The following is an 18,664-nucleotide window of genomic DNA, read 5'->3' as shown; positions in this document are numbered from 1 at the left end:
CTCCTGCTCCACAGTGGTGGCTGACCCTTTAGGTTCTGGGAGCTGCAAGATGTTCCCCCCCAGTGGCCAGATGCTGAGCTGCAAGGACTTGGGAAATAAACCCTTCTTCTGTGTAGCTATTCGCCCAGCTGAAACCTAGAAGTCAGCACTGGGAAGAAGGGCCATGGATGTGAGGGAACACTAGTTAGTCATTTCTCGGGTCATACCAGAAATGCGAGCTCCTCCTTTGGAAATCTGCCTTTCCCATAAGAATGGCATTTGGAAGGGCTTCTGGCTGGTGTAGGATATGCTCTTTGTCCCTGATCCCAACAGCAGTTCCCTCAAAGCTGCAGCATAAGAGCAGGAGGCTAGGAGGTTTCAGTGTGACACACCCAGTACCTGGTCAGGACTCATTCATATAACTGCTTCTTGAAGATAGCCACTCGATGACATGCCTGTACCTGTGCCTGTATTTACCACCATTCCCACCCCTCGGGCAGAGGCACAGGCAACCCTGAGCCTCATCCTAGTTTAGACTAGACGTGGAAGCTTCCAGAAACATAACATTGCCTGGTGCAGGGGTTGTAGAGGTAGGGAGGAGGCCATCACGACAAACCGTAATTTGCTGTGCATGCATTTGAAGGCCAGTTCTCACAGGGACAACCCACTGTGCTTCACGAGGCTGGGGTCCAGAGACACAAGCCCTAAAGTCAAGGCTTGGTTCTTCTGTGCCAGACTGGGCAATTATAGGTTTGGTTCTAGCCGGTTCCCAAATTGACTGAAGCCAGATGTGAGAGGCATCCGAATGTCACTGGATGGCCTGTGTTTGTGTCCTTGTCCACAGGGATAACATATTTGAAGGGTCTAAGGGCAAGGGCCAGAGGGCTTCTTTAGGGCTCTGAAGACTTTAGGGTGAGGTTAGCTTTCCAGCCCTCCTTTTCTTGTAACCTCCCACAAGATCTTCGGAGGTGACCAGATGGCCCGTCTCAGTCACAGGCCTCCCTAGGAAGGGGTGTGCACAGTGCAAGCAATCTTCCCTGCCTGTGGTTTTAATGGGAAATTAATCATGGTTCATCTTGGAGAGGGTTTGGAAGCAGGATTGAAACTGAGTAATCTTGACACTGGGAGGAAAGAAAGCAGTGTTGCTTAGAGCTCTGGACAAATGGCTCTCTAAAGATGAGACGGGGATTGTAGGTTGGGGTGCAGCTGTTTGTCCTAGAAGAGCTAGCATGACCCACTCAGCCTCACCCACCTGAGCTGTGCTCCAGACAGTCACTGTATGCCTGACACGGTGGTGGCTCTTCCCAAGATGACTCTGTGAGGAAAGTTTGCCCATTTTAGAAATGAAGTCACCTGAGTACATTGATCTGGATGACTCAAGAGTCCCAGGATGACCAGAGGCAGGTTTGGGACAGGACCTGCCTGGTCTGCGTTATTCCTAACCCCCAGGGTACCATGGCCCCAGCATGCTCCTCCCACCTCTGTTGCTCTTAGGGATAGTGCTGTGGGAAGCTCTGGTGCTTATGGCTAATGATTCTCAGGTCCCTGCCATTATGGGGCCCTGCCAGCTGGCAGCGTTCCCAGGAGTGGGTGCCTTTTATGTATCGGAGGTGACCGTGACCAAAGAAGGTCTTCGGTGTCCGTGCTTATTAGAACATAATCCTGATCGCTCTTTGCAAGTACAGCCGTAGCTTACTTTAAAAGAGCAGCACTTCGGCCCTGAGGCCAGAGCACAGTGTGGGCAGATCACCTGGGAGCATAGCTCCAGGCTGGCCACTAACACCCCTCAGGCCCAACCTTTTCGGGCCTATAGGCCCACCTGAGGGTTACTGTCTCCGGCCTCGGCAGCTCCCACTGCAGCCTTGGTCCAGCGGGAGCCAAAGGCTGGTTGTGTCTCCTCTGTGTTCCCTGTGTTAGGGGGCTGTGACACTACAGGAGAAGGGAGCAGACATACAGTGAGCTTGGGAACAGAAAGCAGAGTTGAAAGATTTTTAAATACGAATCCTGACAGCCTAGCCAGAAAAGAAATCCTTTTAAAGTTTTGGTTAAGGACGATGGAGGTGGTGAAGAATTCAGGGCCGCTGAAGGCAGCAGGTCATTTGCATGATGATGAAGGTACAGTCTCCCCATCCCTCACGGCCCAGCCTGGCCTTTCGAGTGTTCAGCACCTTAGCAGGGCTCTTGACAACTGCATTTGCTGCTGTGAAACCTGCCAAGTTGTCTCCTCAGATTCCAGCGCTGCACCCCTCTAATGTACTTGGTTCCCTGTGGAGCCCCAGCAGAGGAAAGGGGAAAGTGTCAGATTTGTTGGCTTGTGGGTTTTCTTTGCTGAGGCACTCTCAGAGCCTTGACAGGTACAGGAATGTACATTTTCAGTCTATGGTGGTGTGGGTTTTACAAATCATAAGATATGCTGGTACTTCATATCCCAGTAAGTGACAAGTGCATTGTGACATGCCCCTACTATGAGATGCATCTCTCTCTCTCCTTTTTTTTTTTTTTTTGTTTTTTCGAGGGTTTCTCTATGTAGCCCTGACTGTCCTGGAACTCACTCTGTAGACCAGGCTGGCCTTGAACTCAGAAATCCACCTGCCTCTGCCTCCCAAGTGCTGGGGTTAAAGGCGTGCACCACCACTATCTCATAGCCACCACCGGCTATGAGATGCATCTCAATTTTATAGATGGAAAACAGAAAAAAAAGTACCCAGGAATCAATAAAATTATAGCCATTCATACTCTTTTCTGTCTAGTTAGCTGTGGAATTGTGTAACCACTCCCACCCCCTACCCCCCAAAACACACCTGCCACTTTATGGAGCTTCTAGCAAAAGACCTGCTCTACCCAATACACTTAAATTCCAGGCTGACTTAAATGGGTTTTAATCAGTTTGTTTATATTATGTGTGGGGGTGTTTGGCCTGCATGTGAGTCTGTCCACCACATGCATGCAGTACCCATGGAAGCCAGTAGATGGCGTTCTGTCTCCTAGAACTGGAGTTACAGATGGTTACAAACTGACATGTGGGTGCTGGGAATCGAACCTGAGTCCTCTAGAAGAGCAGCCAGTTCTCTTAACCATTGAGCCACCTCTCCAGCCTTATCTGACTCAGGTCTTCAAAATCAGCTACTAATCTTCCTTCTGGCGTCTTCACATACTTTAAAGGGATGTGTGGAATCTACATACATTTTTAAAAATGAGAAGTTGGGTTATACTCACATATACTGCTACAACCTGCACCCATTTCATATCTGTCGCCCTGTGTCTGAGTCAGGGACAAGAACAAGGGGGAGTGGCCCTGCCTTTTTTTGATAACAATATCATATTCAATATTTGAGTCAGCCAGTCATCATTTTTTTTTATTATTTGGGTGCAAAGTGTTACTCAATTTTGTTTGGATTTGTGGGGTTTTTTTGTTTCGTTGTTGTTGGGTTTTTTTGTTTCTTTGTTGCTGTAGTTGTTTAAACTATGTTTCTGTATATTTCTGTACAAAATTCCCCCCTACAACCCTGGAGGTGGGATTTCTTGCTTGAAGATTCCAAGCATGCTCACATTGGCAGGTCTTGCTGTATTACCCTTGAGAAGTTCACGTGTAAGCACAGCAGCCCTGTCTGGGGGAGACCACACCACCTCATCTTAACACTGCGATGAGACAGGTCCAGCATCTCTTACTGTGCTCATCAGCCATTTGTATTCCTGCTCAAACGAATCATCCATAGAGCTTACCCTTCTCTTGGGTTTAGAAAAAAAAAAGAAGTTGTTACTCTTTTTCTTATTGACTATTTAGAATCCCCTTGGAATGGAGGATACTGCTTTAAAAAACAGTTTCTCCAGTGCAAATGAGCATTGTCTTTGTGCTGAGGCCAGGCTAGCATCTCTGCCTCCTGGACACATCCTGCGGAGACAGCACTCCAAGCGTCATGTTTTATAAGTCTTGGAAACACAGGGCTGCTATAACTTGGGAGTTGAATCTGAGAGTCAGGGTAGCCCCGCTAGGGTCTGGAGGGGCTGTAAATCAGTGGGGACAGCTGCCACTGAGCTAATCCACGTTGACAGCAGCTGGTCAGGGTTCAGGAATGTCTGGCCCTGTCCCAGCCTGTGTCTGGCTCCTTCACTCCTGGGCTCTGAACATTCCGGTGCGAATAGCTGCCTGGCTCCAGGAAACAGACAGGTCACCAGCCTGCCTGGTCAGGAGGAAAACCTCTCACGAGACTGACTCTAGTGTGCTTCCTCGGGCCATACACCTGGATGCTTATTTACTCTAGCCCTGTTCCCCCAGTTGCAGTAACATCCTTCCACAATACCTTACCTGTAGCCAGGGGGCCACGCTGGGATATAGCTGTCTGTAGGGAGGGTGATAGACAGGAGGCCACGGGGCATCCGAATCTCTAGGGAGCAGAACACCAGCTGTGGCCACTGTGGAATGCTCCCTTCATCCCCAGCTGGCTCCAAATGACCCCAGCCAGTTGCCCTCTTAGGACTTACAGTGACTGCATGTATAGTAAATAGTTCTGAAGGTAGCATGCGCTCTTAAAGTTTTCAGGCAGAGTCTGTTGAGCTTGTGATCCGTCTGCCTTAACCCCCTGAGTAGCTGGGATTGTAGGCTTGTGCCACCAGGCTCAGCTCTGAAGGTCTCTCACCAGGACACCAGCTCTTTTGGACCAGAGCCAACTCTGATGACCTTGTTTTACCTGGATACCTCATTAAAGAGACCCTCTCTTCTACAGCCCGAGCTGAGAGGATTGAGGCTTTCACGTGAGCTTCAGGAACTGGGCATAGCCCTTTAGTGTGAGCCACTTCAGTGTTGGGAGAGCATGAGAAGTGAGCTGAGAAGATGCCAGGGAGCCGCAGGCATGGGGTAGAAGGCTGTGGGGAAAAGAAGACGGTTATGGGTGACAGGCTCAGGGAACAGTTTCCCGATTGTGAATTCCAGGAATATCTAGGGGCAGCTGGGATGAAGTCCCAGTGCTGAGACCACCGTGGTTGCCTTGTCCGATGTCCTAGGAAAGCAGGCCTAGGTGACGGACGACACCTTGCGAGTGAGTTGAGGCTGGGATACTACTCCAGGTGCCCTCTAGAGGGTGCTATCACATTGGAACAGGGCTAGCTTGCCTTGAACTTTTCCAAATGCCCTGCTTGAGTGTAGCCTCCTATGTTCCTTCAGCAGCCCAAGAGGTGGGTGGCATAATTGTCCCATCTTACAGATGAGGAAGTCCAGATAAGAGACAAGTGTGGTGACCTGACTGGAGGCACAGGTGGCAGTGACAGGGCTGGGTCTGGGGCCTCAAGCAATGCTCGTCACCACTGTCACATTTTCCTTTGGGGGATCTTCTTCCCAGAGATGGCTTCTTTTCCACACTCTCCTGGCCCTGAGCTACAAAGATGTCAGTGCTGAGCTTGGGCCCTGTCCCGCACTGTGGTGCGTAGTCCGCATTTGATCCATTCTGCTGAGCGTCTCCAACATGACTGACTCCCGGGTCAATCCCACCGATGGCTGACCTAACTGGCAGCAGCCTGGGCTGACAGGGACAGAACAGCCAGGACTGGAGAGGTGGCTCAGTGTGCTCCATAGGCCTGGGGCCCCAAGTTCAAACCTCTAGCACCCACATCAAAGCAGACACAGCAGTGTGCAGCCTTAACTCTAGTACTAGGGGCAGGAAATAGAGACAGATGGATCCTTGGAGCCTGCTGGCAAGTCAGTCTGATTGAATTGGTGAGTTTCAGCTTCCAAGAGAGACCCTGTCTCAAAAAAAAAAAAAAAAAAAAAAGGTGGAAAGTGATTGGGGAAGGCACAGTGATTGCCCCCAGCAATGTATGTACAACACACACACACCCTAAACACACAGCACAAGATAATGGCACTACAACCAGTTCTTGGTATGTTCTTATCAGAACTTGAACCCGGGTACCTCTTCAGCTCCCGCTGAGGCAGCAGGCCCTCCAAGCCAGGCAGTAGAATAGACTCCACACCTTTAACGGTTTATCTTACCAAACAGAAAGGGGTTAAAGCAAAGGTGACAAGAATCTGTGTCCCTTTCGTCATTTAAATTCTTTCAGCATTTAAATGTGTCCTCTCCACAGCTGGGGAGGGGAGCGGGTACTATTTTTGTCTTGACCTCATTGTAGGGAAACTGAGGCACAGAGAAGTAAAGTTTCAAATGAGCTGTGAAAGAGGGGTGGAACTGGGGTGCAGACCTGGGTGGCCTGGGTCCTCCTCCGACCTGTTGGAGCCTAGCCAAGTCGGACAGGGCTCTGCGTCATTGTGGTAAAATGGGTGAATAAGGCCAAGCGCAACAGTAGGGTTCTTTCTCTTCCATGTGAACAGAAGGATGCGCAGCAAGGCCATCCAGGCAAGAGAAGTGGCCTGAGTGACAACTAAGAGTTCCCCAGGCCAGGAAGGGGTCCCTAGGGCCCAACACATACAGCAAGGAGGACCTAAGACCTGGTTCTCTGTGAGTGCTTGTTTTCTGAGGATTCAGTGAGACCCTTGATCCTGTGCCTCACTTTCCTGTGCCAGCAACACTGTAGACTTCTCTCTCATCACCCCTTTTCAATGAAACCATTTCCTTCCATACTTCAGGGATCCTGGGAGAAAGAGATGGCAAAGCTGCACCCAGTTCTGACAAGCCCTGGCTGTCACCCAGCAGAGCTTGTGGGAACCTACTTTTCCTGTTCATTCCTTCCTCAGAGCAAGGAAGGTGGGAATGTAGTCTGGTGTGACATTTGTGTGCTTGCCGACCTTCTTGGGTACAGCCACAGTCATGGCCTGTTGTGCTGAACTCTGTGAAACCCAAGCTCTGGGAAGTCTGGGGAGTTACCCCACTCCGACTGAGCCTGAAGGATTTGTATAAACCAGAACCTGCATAGTCACTAGGCTTGGTCACATGTGGCCTCCTGTGGAGCCCTCCCTGGTCTGTCCAGGGTATAATGAGAAGTGACAGCCTGAACAGGGAGTTCTAGCCTGAGCTGCTGTACCTTGGCAGCCCTTCTCTCCTTGGAGTAGGCTGGGAGTTCTAGTCACTGGGAATAGGAACTGCTGGCTCTCTCCTGGCCTGACCTCCTGCCTGGGAACCTGGGGGAAGATGAGGACAGACCACCAGGCTCTGCCTGCTGCCCCAGGGTGTTAGCTTCATATCTTCCACGTCATGCAGAGCACACTCCCCTTTCCTCCAGCTAGGCTGTAGCTCCTGAACATGTACAGGGCTGGCTTATTGTCACTCCAGACAACTGAGCGGGACCCAAGCTCCAGAAGGCTACCTGACCAGTCCCAGCACAAGTCCAGGGCTTTGCTTAGTGGTCCGCCATGCTGGAGGTTTCTGTCCCAGCCTTATCCTGTGTCAGGCCTGGTGATAGAGAGGGATGGGTTTCCTCACCACACTCCTCACCCTTTCCTTTCATAACAATACTGCCCGAAGAGGGGGGCCAACCAGGGGCGGGAAACATGGTCATTCATTGTTGGTGCTATGGTGTAGTACTTCCATCCCTTGGGGACACAGTGTAGCAGAACCAGAGAAATGACCATTCCTTTGGACCCTCCCTCAAACCTCACTCACTCCTGGGAACTCAACCTGTGGAAGCGACTCATTATAAGTAAGAGCTGCATACGTGTAGGAGAGATGCCCTTGAAGCTGGCTGTGGTGGAGAACAGTCACCATGTTGGGGGGTGTGTGTGAAATTTCAGTGGTCAAGCAGCTGGGGATAACAAGGTCACAGAGACTGGAATGGGCACCAGTGTTCTGTAAAAGCAGAGGAGGAAAGTGGAAATTCGTCTATTAACAAATAAACGGTGAAGCTGAGAACAGAAACAGACTGAGGAAAGAAAGGCAGCGAGCGCCGGACGTGGACAGTGAACGGCCATGACTCAGAACGTGCCTGCTCCTCCATGTGTCTCCTCGGCTGGGCCTTGGCTGCAGGCCACGCTCCTAACACCCCAGCTTGGCTCACTCGGTCACTTTGCAAAGGGTCCGGCTGGTGAGCAGTTCAGCTCCTGCTCTGTGCCTGCCCCACTCTGTGGTCACCTGCAACTGCAGGACACTGCGTGTGGCCTGGATGCCGGCGGGCATTCCTGTGCGAGATCCCTGCCTCATGCTGTCTGTTGTGAAGTACAAGAGTGGGAGGCTGGGACGCTCGGAGTTTCTCAGGGGCTGATGTTTCAGCCCTCAGAGGAAGACAACCCACCACCTAACCAAAAAAAGCCTCTTAGCCCAACTCCCTTCCAAAAATAAGATGACAGATAAGTCAACAACAGTACCCTTCCTCCAAGAGCCAGAAATAGCCTCTCCAGCTCCCAGCCCAGGCTTACCCAAAATTCCTTTATCCTGTCTCCACTGGTGAGGCCACCCTGCACTTCCCATGGCTGAGCTTCAGGAGCCTCCCTTCTACAGACAGCTGTGGGAACTGAGCTGCTGGCCAGCCAGAGCTCCTGCCCTGATGCTTCAAGGCCCCATCCCATCCTCCATCCCTCTCAGCAAGGTGGTTCTGTGTTCACTTGCTGGACTGATCCCAGCTAGCCCTCCCTCATGCTGGTCACATGCACAGCCCACCTTCATGGGCACTTCAGCACTCCCCTTGGGTACTTTGTTTCCTTCTGGGCCTCATCTGTGTATCTGACCTCTGTACCTGGCACTGCTGTTTTATCTGCTGCTGTATCCCAGGCTCTCAAATTTAGTAGAGGCTATCCTTTTGCTGGTGGTGGATGAACCCAAAATTCGAACAGTAGTGGTTTCTAGTCCACTGTGATTTCACAGGTATACTAGAATGACTCTGGTGACAGGAGCCAGAGCAGGGTCTGAGGTCCCAGTGTCCCCTCCAAGGTTAGACATAAGACAGGCAGCCAGAGGTCTGTCTGTAGTTCAGGGTGTGGGTAGCCATCTCCAAATTAGTATAAATGAACTAGACCATGAGTAGGCAGGCATGTGCCTCTTTCTTGGCCCCTTACTCGCTAGGCTCTCTTACATACTTGAGAGTTGGAAGGCAAGGGTCTGGTCTGTCCAGGCCTGGATGCTGTCTGTTCTCGGGAAATGTCTATGTTCTTCCCAAACACCGCTGGGAAGAGACAGACTCTCATCCTTTTCTGCTCTCACCTCAGGCTCAAAGGGAGTTAAAGAAACCCCTTCTGTATCTCGCTCATTGATATTTTTACCATGAAGACTGTTGGGTTTTATCAAATCATTTTTTTAAGCTTTTCTTTTTTTTTTTTTTTTAAATGTGTGTGAGCATTTTGCCTGGTGCCTGTGAAGGTCAGAAGAGGCATTGGATCATCTAGCACTGGAGTCGTAAATGATTGTGAGCTACTACCGGGAACTGAACCCTGGCCCTGCTCAAGGGCAGTCTGTGCCCTTTCCCAGACCGTTTTTCTAGCACCTCAAATGCTTTTATAAACATTTGGGGAGATGATGGTGTGGTTTTCAGCTTCTGTTGTCTCATCCAGCACCCCACTCCTGATCCATGGAAGATGCATTCTAATACCCCAGGAGGTGGTTGAAACCTCAGACACTACTGGATGCTGTGTTTACTGTGGTTTCCTCTAGTCACACTTACCTACAGTGAATGCTAACATACGGGACTGGGGATATATGGCTCAGTGGCAGAGTCATTTTGTGAGTCTCCAGGTTCAATCCTCAGTACCACAAAAATTTAATTTATAAATTATGTATAAATTATGTATATAAATTATACATAATTATAAATATGTATAAAATGTGTATTATAAATTATAATGGATCAATCACAATTATATAGCGATTAGAACCATTGTGACAACAGAGTACAATCTAATAGCCATTTCCCCTTTTAAAATATTGCATGGGTATGGGTGTATGTGTGTAGGGGGCACACACACATGGTATATGTATGTAGGGGGCATATACATGCCATGACATATATGGAGATCAGAAGACAGCTTGTGGGAGTCAGGCTTGCTGGCAAGACGACTTACCCACTGAGTCATGTCAAACACCTACCACCCTTCTTTTCCCCCGGTCTTCCTGCCTTAGATCCCAAAGACAGCTAGGTGTATACCAGCTCACCCCCAAAGTATCCCCGATCTTCCACTTTGGACCTGTTTTAAGTAAGAAAAATGTTTTGGACATGACAGCTGGTGGGATAATCCAGTAAGCCCCTGACTTTGTGCAGCAGGGGTGCTGGGCACAGGGATAGCTCAGGTTCAGACCCCGATGCAGTGGATAGCCAGAAACTCCAGTGCCTCAGCAGACCACATAATTTAAACCGTGCAAATTGTTCCCCTTTGGAATTTCATTTACACTTTCGTGTTTTGGACTGTGGGTAACTATAGGTGATACAGCCTGGGGGTCTGGACTGGTGAGGAGTTCTGGGATGGGAAGAGTTGCCTTGGTGGTTCACGCACACACGCATGCACACGCACGCATGCCTGCTGAAGCAACTGTCTTGGGCTTTCAATAGAGTGGAGATCATGCTGTTCAGGACATCCTGGATTGACCTCTCAATGGATACTTCTTTTAAAAAAATAATAATAATTCTATAATTATTTGAGATTTCTTACAATACATTTTGATCATATTCATCCTCTACCCCTCCCTTGACTGCCTGCAGACCCACCCCCATCTACCTGTCCCACCCCAGCTTCATGTCACCACCTCTCTCTTTTAAAATAACTCAGCGTTCCATTTTTGCTGCGTATACACTCATGAGTATGGGGTCAGTCCACTGACGTGTTGGCCAACTCTTGGCCACCCCTGGTATTTCCTCCCCCAAGAAGCTGTCTGCTGCTGGTAGCTCCTTCGTTAGGGGCTGCTTCTTGTGAGCCCAACGCTCCTCCAGTCTTGTGTGTTGACTGGCCTGATCTCACGCAGGTCTTGTTTGGGCACCCACAGCTGCGTCGAGTCCATGCGTGCAGCGGTCTGTCATGTCCAGAAGACACTACTTAGCTCAGTTCTCCCAAACTCTGGCTTTGACAGCCTTCCTCCTTGTTCTTCCGCAGTGGTCTGGGGGTGACATCAGTGTCCCATTTGTAACTGAGCACTCCACTGACACTTACTCTCTGCATTTTGTCCAGTTGTGAGTGTCCAAGTCAGCCACTCTCCTCACGGATACCGCTTCCAGGGCGGTTGTGGTGAGAAGCACAGAGTCCTGAGTCAAGATGCTTAGTGCGACCCCCTCACTGCACAGCTTGCCCACAGTAGAGCTCCATGCAGAGAGCCTCACCTCTCTTGCTGTTTCCCCCATTTGTAAATTGGGTGACGGGGATGCTTCCTTAGGGGGGGCAATGTGAGGGTGAGTGACTGTGGAACTGTGTCTGGCACAGAACAAGGGGTATTGAGATGTTGCCTAATCCGAGGCGCAGTGTCAAAGCCAGAGTGAACCACAGCAGGAAAGATGCTGAGATCTCAGAAGCAGAACTCAGGTCATGCTGACTCAGGTCCAGCATGAAAGGTCTGGTGAGGAAGTCTGGTCACTTCTACAGGACATGGCCTTGTAGGAGCCCAGCAGCTTGGGTCTTCCTGAAAGAGGAGGGTGGGCCAAGCCCTGGGCCAGAGGTGTGACTGGACTGCTGCCAGGCCGGGCACCTCATACCTTAAGGCTACTGCTCTCTGCAGACTCCTCCAGGTTATTCAGGTGTGAGCATCACACCCCCTGGCTGCCGCGTCTGCACTCTGCAACACAAAGCCTCTTGTACAGTCTGAATCCTCCCTCCATAGACAACTGTGGAAGGAGGGCCTGCTGCTCACCACGCCTCTGGCTCTGGGTGGAATGCAGACCTAGGCCTCTTTTGAGTAAAGGCTTACTGCTGTGCAGTAGGACCCACCTCTCCCAACTCCCCACCCTGATTTCTCTACAGTCTCTTCTGCTGAACCACTGGGTCAGCCTGCTCTCCACCCTGCTCTCTCCGGGACTGTCATGGGATTCGGGGGAGGTACTTGATCCTGAGCATCTGTTGGGTCTATACAACCAGACGCTGCTGCCGCAGGTTGAGGGCAAAGGCATATGAGCGATTGCAGCAGTCTACAGATGCTGTCTTCCAGCCCCTCCCAGGGTCCCCAAGGAACTGCAACCCCAAACCATTATACCTACTTGGAGTTTGGACTTTGCCTAAGGAGAATGAGCTGAGAAGGGAGATTCAGCACTCTTAATATGTTCTCTGTGTTTGTAGTTTTCCATGAGGAAGGTGAGGCTGGATCTTGCTTTAATGTGCTCAGGAGACTATAGCACTTGCTGGCTTACTCTGGGCTTGGTTTCCAAGTCTGTGAGTAGCAAGCTGTCCCTGTTCTCACTAACACTCAGCCTTTCCAGGTGTCTGTGCCCAATATAGGGTGGTCTCACCTCCTGGGAGCACACAGTCGTTTCAGCGGTGGGGACGATGACAAGAAGCAACAATAAATAATCATTGGGGATTAAAAATACATTTGCTTTCCCACCAATAATGTGCTTTGTCCTGACCTTTCAACAGAAGTATCTGGAAGTATGTACAGGGCAAGTCGGCTTCCATGGCTTTGCCCCATACCCAACAGTGTTAGAACCCATGATGGGGGCGGGCGGGCAGTGAGATGGCTCAGCAGGAAAAGGTGCCTGTCACCAAGCCTGAAGACCTGAGTTCAATCCCCAGAACCCACGTGGTAGAGAGAACCATCTCTGGCAAGTTGTCCTCTGCCCTGCACACATGTGCCGTGGTGTATGCATGCCCCATCCCAAATACACAAATAAAATTATTATTTTGTTTCATTTTATTTTATATTTTGGGTTTTTCAAGACATGGTTTCTTAGGCTAGCCCTGGCTATCCTAGAACTCACTTTGTAGACCAGGCTAGTCTCGAGCTCAGAGAGCTCTGCCCGCCTCTGCCTTGCAAGTGCTGGGTCTAAAGGCGTGCGCTACCACACTCAGCTTTAACATATTTTTTAAAAAGAAAGAAGGAATCCACTGGGGAACACCAGAGGAGACAGTCATAGCTTCTGGAAACCAGTGGATGTAGCAGGCCTGCAGCTTGTTGTGAAGCGGGGGGGGGGGGGGGGGGGGTGAAGCCTGATGCCTCTGTGAGGAGTTAGAAGGTGGCTCTACAGATTATAGGGGACATGTGGGGTGCCGTAGCATGGTGCAACCTGTGCTCAAATCTAACCACGTGACATTGTCTGTGATGTATGAAACCAAGATACAGGTTGAGAGCTGGGTGGGGTGGTGATGGTTGGGGGTAGGGGTACCGCGTTAAGGAGGTGACAGCAGTGCATTGGGTTAATTTTCAGTGTACAAAGTGGCATCATATTAGATAGCTCTCCGTGTGTAAACATAGACTCAAAGACTAAGAATTTAGTAATCATAGCCGTAAAACCGTGGGGGTTTTCTGTGCACCTCACATTTTCCAGTTAGCGTGCGAGAATTTTATGCTGACAGAGGGCTGGAGAGATGGTTCAGCCGTTAAAGGTTAGGCTCACAACCAAAACAGCAGGGATCTTATATTGACGGAAACAGTCACGGAAAATGTGAACAACCATGCCAGGCTTATTGTACACACATGCACACAGAGCTGTGGAGTTGGGAGCTGTGGGGGAGGTGTAGAGGGTGGCTCTGGCCAGTGTGCTGACCCAACTTCCTCTGCCCTAGATGACAGGATCTGCTCACCGCCCTTCATGGAGCTTACGAGCCTGTGTGGGGATGACACCATGAGGCTGCTGGAGCAGAATGGCCTGGCCTTCCCCTTCAGTATGTACACGGTGGGCTCCGGGGTGAACATGGTTACTGTGGGTGGAGGTAGTCCTTACTGGTCCCTGCAGATTTGAGCTTGCTTGAAGCAATTGAAGGCCCTGGGTGCCAATAAGAGTGAGTGTACAGCCCTGGGTTGCACCTCTACCCATATCTTGAGAGGGTCCTTGCAGGATAGGCTAGAGAAACTCTTCCTATCTGATCTGGAGGCATGCGTCTGTGTCATTCTGAGGATAGACATTAGTAAATACCAGCAACTGTCTTCTCCTTAGTCCCCACCAGCCCTTTGTGCCTTTTTGAGCGTTCTTTACAACCCTGAAAGCCCCTGGTCTCACCCGAGATCAGTATCTAAGCAAGGCTGGGCCTGCTTGATACTTAGACCGGGGGTGGGGGGTTCCTGTCCAGAGGGTCCCGGCCCCCTTGTCTGGCCATGTGGGTACCAGGCCTGCTAACCCCTCTCTGCTTCTCTTTCTTTCCCACATAGTTTGCAAAACCAGAGTGGCTCATGGCACCAACTCTCACGAGGTGAGTGGAAGACTTTCCTACCCGCGCATCATCCCTGCGTCTGCCCATTGCTCTCACTGGGCCCCTGCTAAGTTCTATTGCTAGAGCCACGCCTCCTGCTGCTCGCTGTCCCACTCTGAGTAGCCACACCTTGGGATGTAGCTCAGCAGAAGAACCACTGTGGCTCTGTCCTGTCTCCCACTTCACCCTGCTTCCTGTCTCTATTCTTAAGGCTTCCTTCCCCCATCTTGGAGCCTGGCTCAGTCTGTCTGGAATGCTGTGCAGGCTGCCAGCTGGGCACACATAACATCTTGCAGCTCAGAGGCCATACACTACAGATGCCATCCCACTGGGGTAAGGGTCTCCATGCATGTGTTTGGTAGACACACGTATGCAGTTTGTAGCAGAGCCGACAGAAATCGCACCAGACTGATGTGTCCTTGGTTTTCTGGCCTCAGGTCCATCAGTGATAGGTGCTGGCTGGACTCCCAAAGAGGCTTTTGAGAGGAATGTCTCAGTCCTGCTGGTTCAGAGGAGATTTGAGGATAGAGCCCATACCTCTAGTGCTGAGACCCTTCCTTCTGCACAGATGCCCTTCGTACCTCAGTGTCAAGGAGTCTCTCCCCAATGTCTGGAGAGACACCGCTTTGGGGACATGGAGACTGTAAGCATGTAAGGACTTAGTGGCTATGCAGAGGATCCTTGGGTCCCTGTAGTGTTCTTAGCAAGGCCCCACAGTCTCAAGGGTGAGCTAAGCAGCCCTGTGGGGAAAGCCCGCCTGGATAACCCTACTGGAGAAATGCACTCTGAGAGAAGACTAAAAATGGAAGCCCAGACGCCATGACTTTTTCCAGATCTAGGTCATTCTCGTCTCCTGGCAGATGTTTAGGGGAAATGTCTATAAACAGCATCAGAACACCAGGGGACAGGCCGTGCCAGGGGGTGGCCCTGCCACGGGAAGTCATCATAAGCTGCAAGGACAGCTGTCTGCTAATATCAAGAGCCATGCGGGGGTATCCTGGCTGCTTGGGTTCCCTTCCCAGCTGCAGCAGCACCCCGAGGTGTGTTTCATGAGGAAGCCAGGCAGGAAGCAGGCAGATTCTAGAGCAGCCAGAGCTCTGTTCCCTGTCATCACCGAGCAGCTCCTCTGTGGCATCAGGGAACCCAGCCTTGGGATAGCACACAGCTATTCATTGCCTGACACGCACCTCCAGTTACTATGCCTCTCTGAGCATCCGCCCACATTTTCTCATTGGGGATTTGACAGTTACGGGACGAGGGAGTTACTGTGTAGCTTGCCACGGAGCCTGGCTCACGGTGATTGTTAGATTCACTGTTGTAGGAACAGCTGCTCCAAGGGTGGGATTTAGGGATTCAGACTGGGACACTGTTGAGTCACTGAAGTCAACCCCTAGGCGAGGTCGTCATCCCCCAGGGAGGCCATCTGGTTCCCAGGTATATGCAGAGGCACACATGCACGCATGCGCGTGCACACACACACACACATGCACATGCACTCGCATGCGCGCACATGCATGTCCTCTGTTGCTATGCCTGCGCCAGGCGTTCTCTCAGTCCCAGCCACTAATGTGTACCCCATCCTTGGGCACATGAAGACCCATTGCTCTTGAGGGTCTGGAGGAGGGAGGTAGGAAGTTTGTCACTTCAGAGAATATCTTCTGTGGAGTGGGCAGGGTGGGGGACCAGTGCCTCCTATCTTTCAGGGGTATCCAGTGACATCGAGTGCTGTGAGGGTGGAAGTGAGGCTGCAAAGAGGGGGCTTCTCATGGGATCCTCACGTATATCCCAGCCTGGTGATCCATGCCTCTGCCTCCCCAAGTTCCACCATCAGCCCTCACTGATCTGTTTGCTTCTATGGACCTGGAACCCAGTGCACACACATGAGATCCACGGGGCAGCCAGTCTTCCCTCCCTCCCTTCCTCCCTTCCCACTTACAGAAGCTCCATAACCCACACTTGCTAGTAGACATTGCTTATAGCAGGAAAAGTGGGGCTTAGCTGGTCTGTGCTGGGTGGTGTGTCCTAACACCAGGGGCTTCAGTCTGTCAGGTCTACAGCATCTATGTTCTTAGCTGCTTCCCACACTGTTGCCTCGTTCTTGGTTGAGAGGACATCTCCTGACACCTCACTCCTGTCCCAGCACACACTGGTGTTTCCACATGGCTTGGATTTGGGCTTCTGTCCTGCCCAGCTGAGCTTCAGGTACACAGGGGTTCTATGATGGTTGACGTGAGGCTGACAGTTGGTCAAGTGGCCATCTTTCCAGCCCCATTAGCCCTGCTTAGTGGCCCCGAATGTGCCTGGGCTCTCTCCTGGCTATGTAGTGACTGGCCTAGCTCAAGCCACTAACTATTTCACGTAAGCTTGGGCAAACCCCTCCTTGGTCCCATCATCCTCAGGGCTGGTCCTGCCAGACTCCATAGCCAGCTTGTGATGGAGAAGAGGACCTAGTTGTCCTCCCTACCACACTCAGCCCCCATCAGAGCCTCCTTCAGCATGTTCATCCCTAGAGGAGCTTGAGGCGAGGACAAAGTTGTATTCTAGTTGGCTGAGTATCATGTGACTGTGTGATAGGGCGTGTCGAGGTGCCAGACAGACCCATTCCAGCCCAACCCCTCACTCTCCTGCAGATTGCTCACTGAACCATATGGAGCCTCAGTTTCTTTATCTGTAAAGGTGTGGCAGTGTGCCCGTCTCAGGCACTGTAAAGATAGCACCTAGTGCTTGTAGGGAAGTTATAATAAGAAGTGACTGACCAAAGGCCTCCTACTCCTGGACGGTAGCGTCTGCTTCCTGCCTTCTTCCTTTTGGGTCCTTGTGGAAGAGCCTCCAGGTGTTATAAGCGACCCGTAGCCCTCAACCTAGGGAGCCCTGTTCCCCAGAATTACAGTGACTAATGCTCTCCGGAGCTCTGGAGGTCACAGTCTGCTCAGCCTTCTGTGGCAGACCCAGTAGATCTGGGTTTCCCAACGCGAACAGCACAGCTGCTAAGCTCACGGGTGTTCCTGCACTCTGCCCCTCTTGCTCTGCCGTGAAACTCTTTGGGCATCTTCAAAGAAGGACTCATTGTTTCATTATTAGAGGGGGCCCTCTGGAAAGCAGCCTTGGACTCCATGGAGAAGCCCCCTTCCTTCTTGGGCACCAGCTCTTCGCCACAGGGCCAGGGAGAGGTCATGATGGGGTTGTCACCATGAAGGTGACAAGCCACTGTGTTGGAGACTAGAAGTTGATGGACTCTGATACACAGCCTTTGTTCTTTGTTTCCTCAGATGGCCATTGTGTTCAACCGAGAGGGCCTGAATGCCATCCAGCCTCCCTGTGTGGTCCAGAACTTCATCAACCACAATGCTGTACTGTACAAGGTCTTTGTGGTGGGCGAGTCCTACACGGTGGTCCAGAGACCCTCACTCAAGAACTTCTCTGCAGGCACATCAGGTAATCCACTGCTCCTCACTGTCACTCTGTGCCAGACCGTGGGGCAGAGCTGAGATGGATGCCCGGTGTCTGTCTCCTGGTCTTCCTTGTTATTTCTGGGTTAGGGAAAGATGACCTGAGCTGAAGGAGGTATATAGTATACACTAGATAGATTTTAAAAGGTCTTGAAGAGCCATCCATCCAGAGACCCTGTGCCATAGGCACTATGGGGCTCCATCCCTCAGAGCCACTGCCAACTCTAGGAAATTTCTAGAAGCTTTCTTATCCCAAGGAAGGTCCCTTGGCCCACCCAGTGATGGTACTCAGGAGTATGCCAGAGTGGGTGTGGCCAGCCCTGTGTGGGAAGTGAGGGAGAGAGATACTGCTGACTGCATTGCATGCCACCCTTGCCTAGCGTGTCCGGTTTGCCAAAAAGGGACCCTGAGTCTGAATTGCCTGCAGCTTCTGCAGCTGTCATGGTGTCTCAGGGCTTCCATAGCAGACAGTAGCTACTTAGTCACACAGAGATCCCTATGGAGGACCTCAGGCAAGTCCCAGTGGACATAATCACCCCTGCCACACCCCCAGTGAACTTCCCCTGAACCGGTAGGCGGGGTCCTAGTGTCCCTCAGATGTCACGTGGTAGAGGTGTTTGCATGGCTTATTTATTGTCCCTGAGGGTCTTGGAGAAAGTCTTCCGGAATCAGCCTTGGACACCCTGGAAGAGCCCCTCCCTCTCATGCTCCCTCATCCGTCCATCCTAGACACCAGCTGTTTGGGGCCAGTTAAAGATGTGCTGACATTGAGCTGCTCAAAAGAATGTTCTAGCAGTCCTGAAGGCCCCTCTTAGGCAAGTTCCAGAAGTTTGTGGGTCACGGCAATGCCTTTAGAAACAGCATAGCTCAGGCTCCCTGCAGGTTTCTTGGATACTAGATTCCCCAGTGAGGCTTGTCTCTGCCTGAGAGGAAAGAGCTGTCCTAAGCATCAGCCAGCTCCAGCTGAGCAAGCAGCAGCCTTCCTCAAGGCCCCAGGAGGCTCTGTTGCCTGTACTTCTGCCGTCATTCCTTCAGGGCTTGT

At 51.3% G+C, this 18,664-nt stretch overlaps 1 protein-coding gene across 1 annotated transcript in view; it reads left to right on the top strand.

The window, feature by feature from the left end:
• Window positions 1-18,664, top strand: part of Itpk1 (inositol-tetrakisphosphate 1-kinase) — an 84,147-nt gene that overhangs the window by 49,567 nt on the left and 15,916 nt on the right. The window contains exons 4-6 of the mRNA XM_028777268.1: window positions 13,550-13,648; window positions 14,133-14,173; window positions 17,443-17,608. Coding sequence (XP_028633101.1) covers window positions 13,550-13,648; window positions 14,133-14,173; window positions 17,443-17,608 — 306 coding nt within the window. The remainder of the gene's footprint in view (window positions 1-13,549; window positions 13,649-14,132; window positions 14,174-17,442; window positions 17,609-18,664) is intronic.

The sequence above is a fragment of the Grammomys surdaster genome, unplaced genomic scaffold (assembly GCF_004785775.1).
Source record: "Grammomys surdaster isolate TR1022 unplaced genomic scaffold, NIH_TR_1.0 279, whole genome shotgun sequence".
NCBI lineage: Eukaryota > Metazoa > Chordata > Mammalia > Rodentia > Muridae > Grammomys > Grammomys surdaster.
This window is presented reverse-complemented; position numbering and strand designations above follow the sequence as displayed.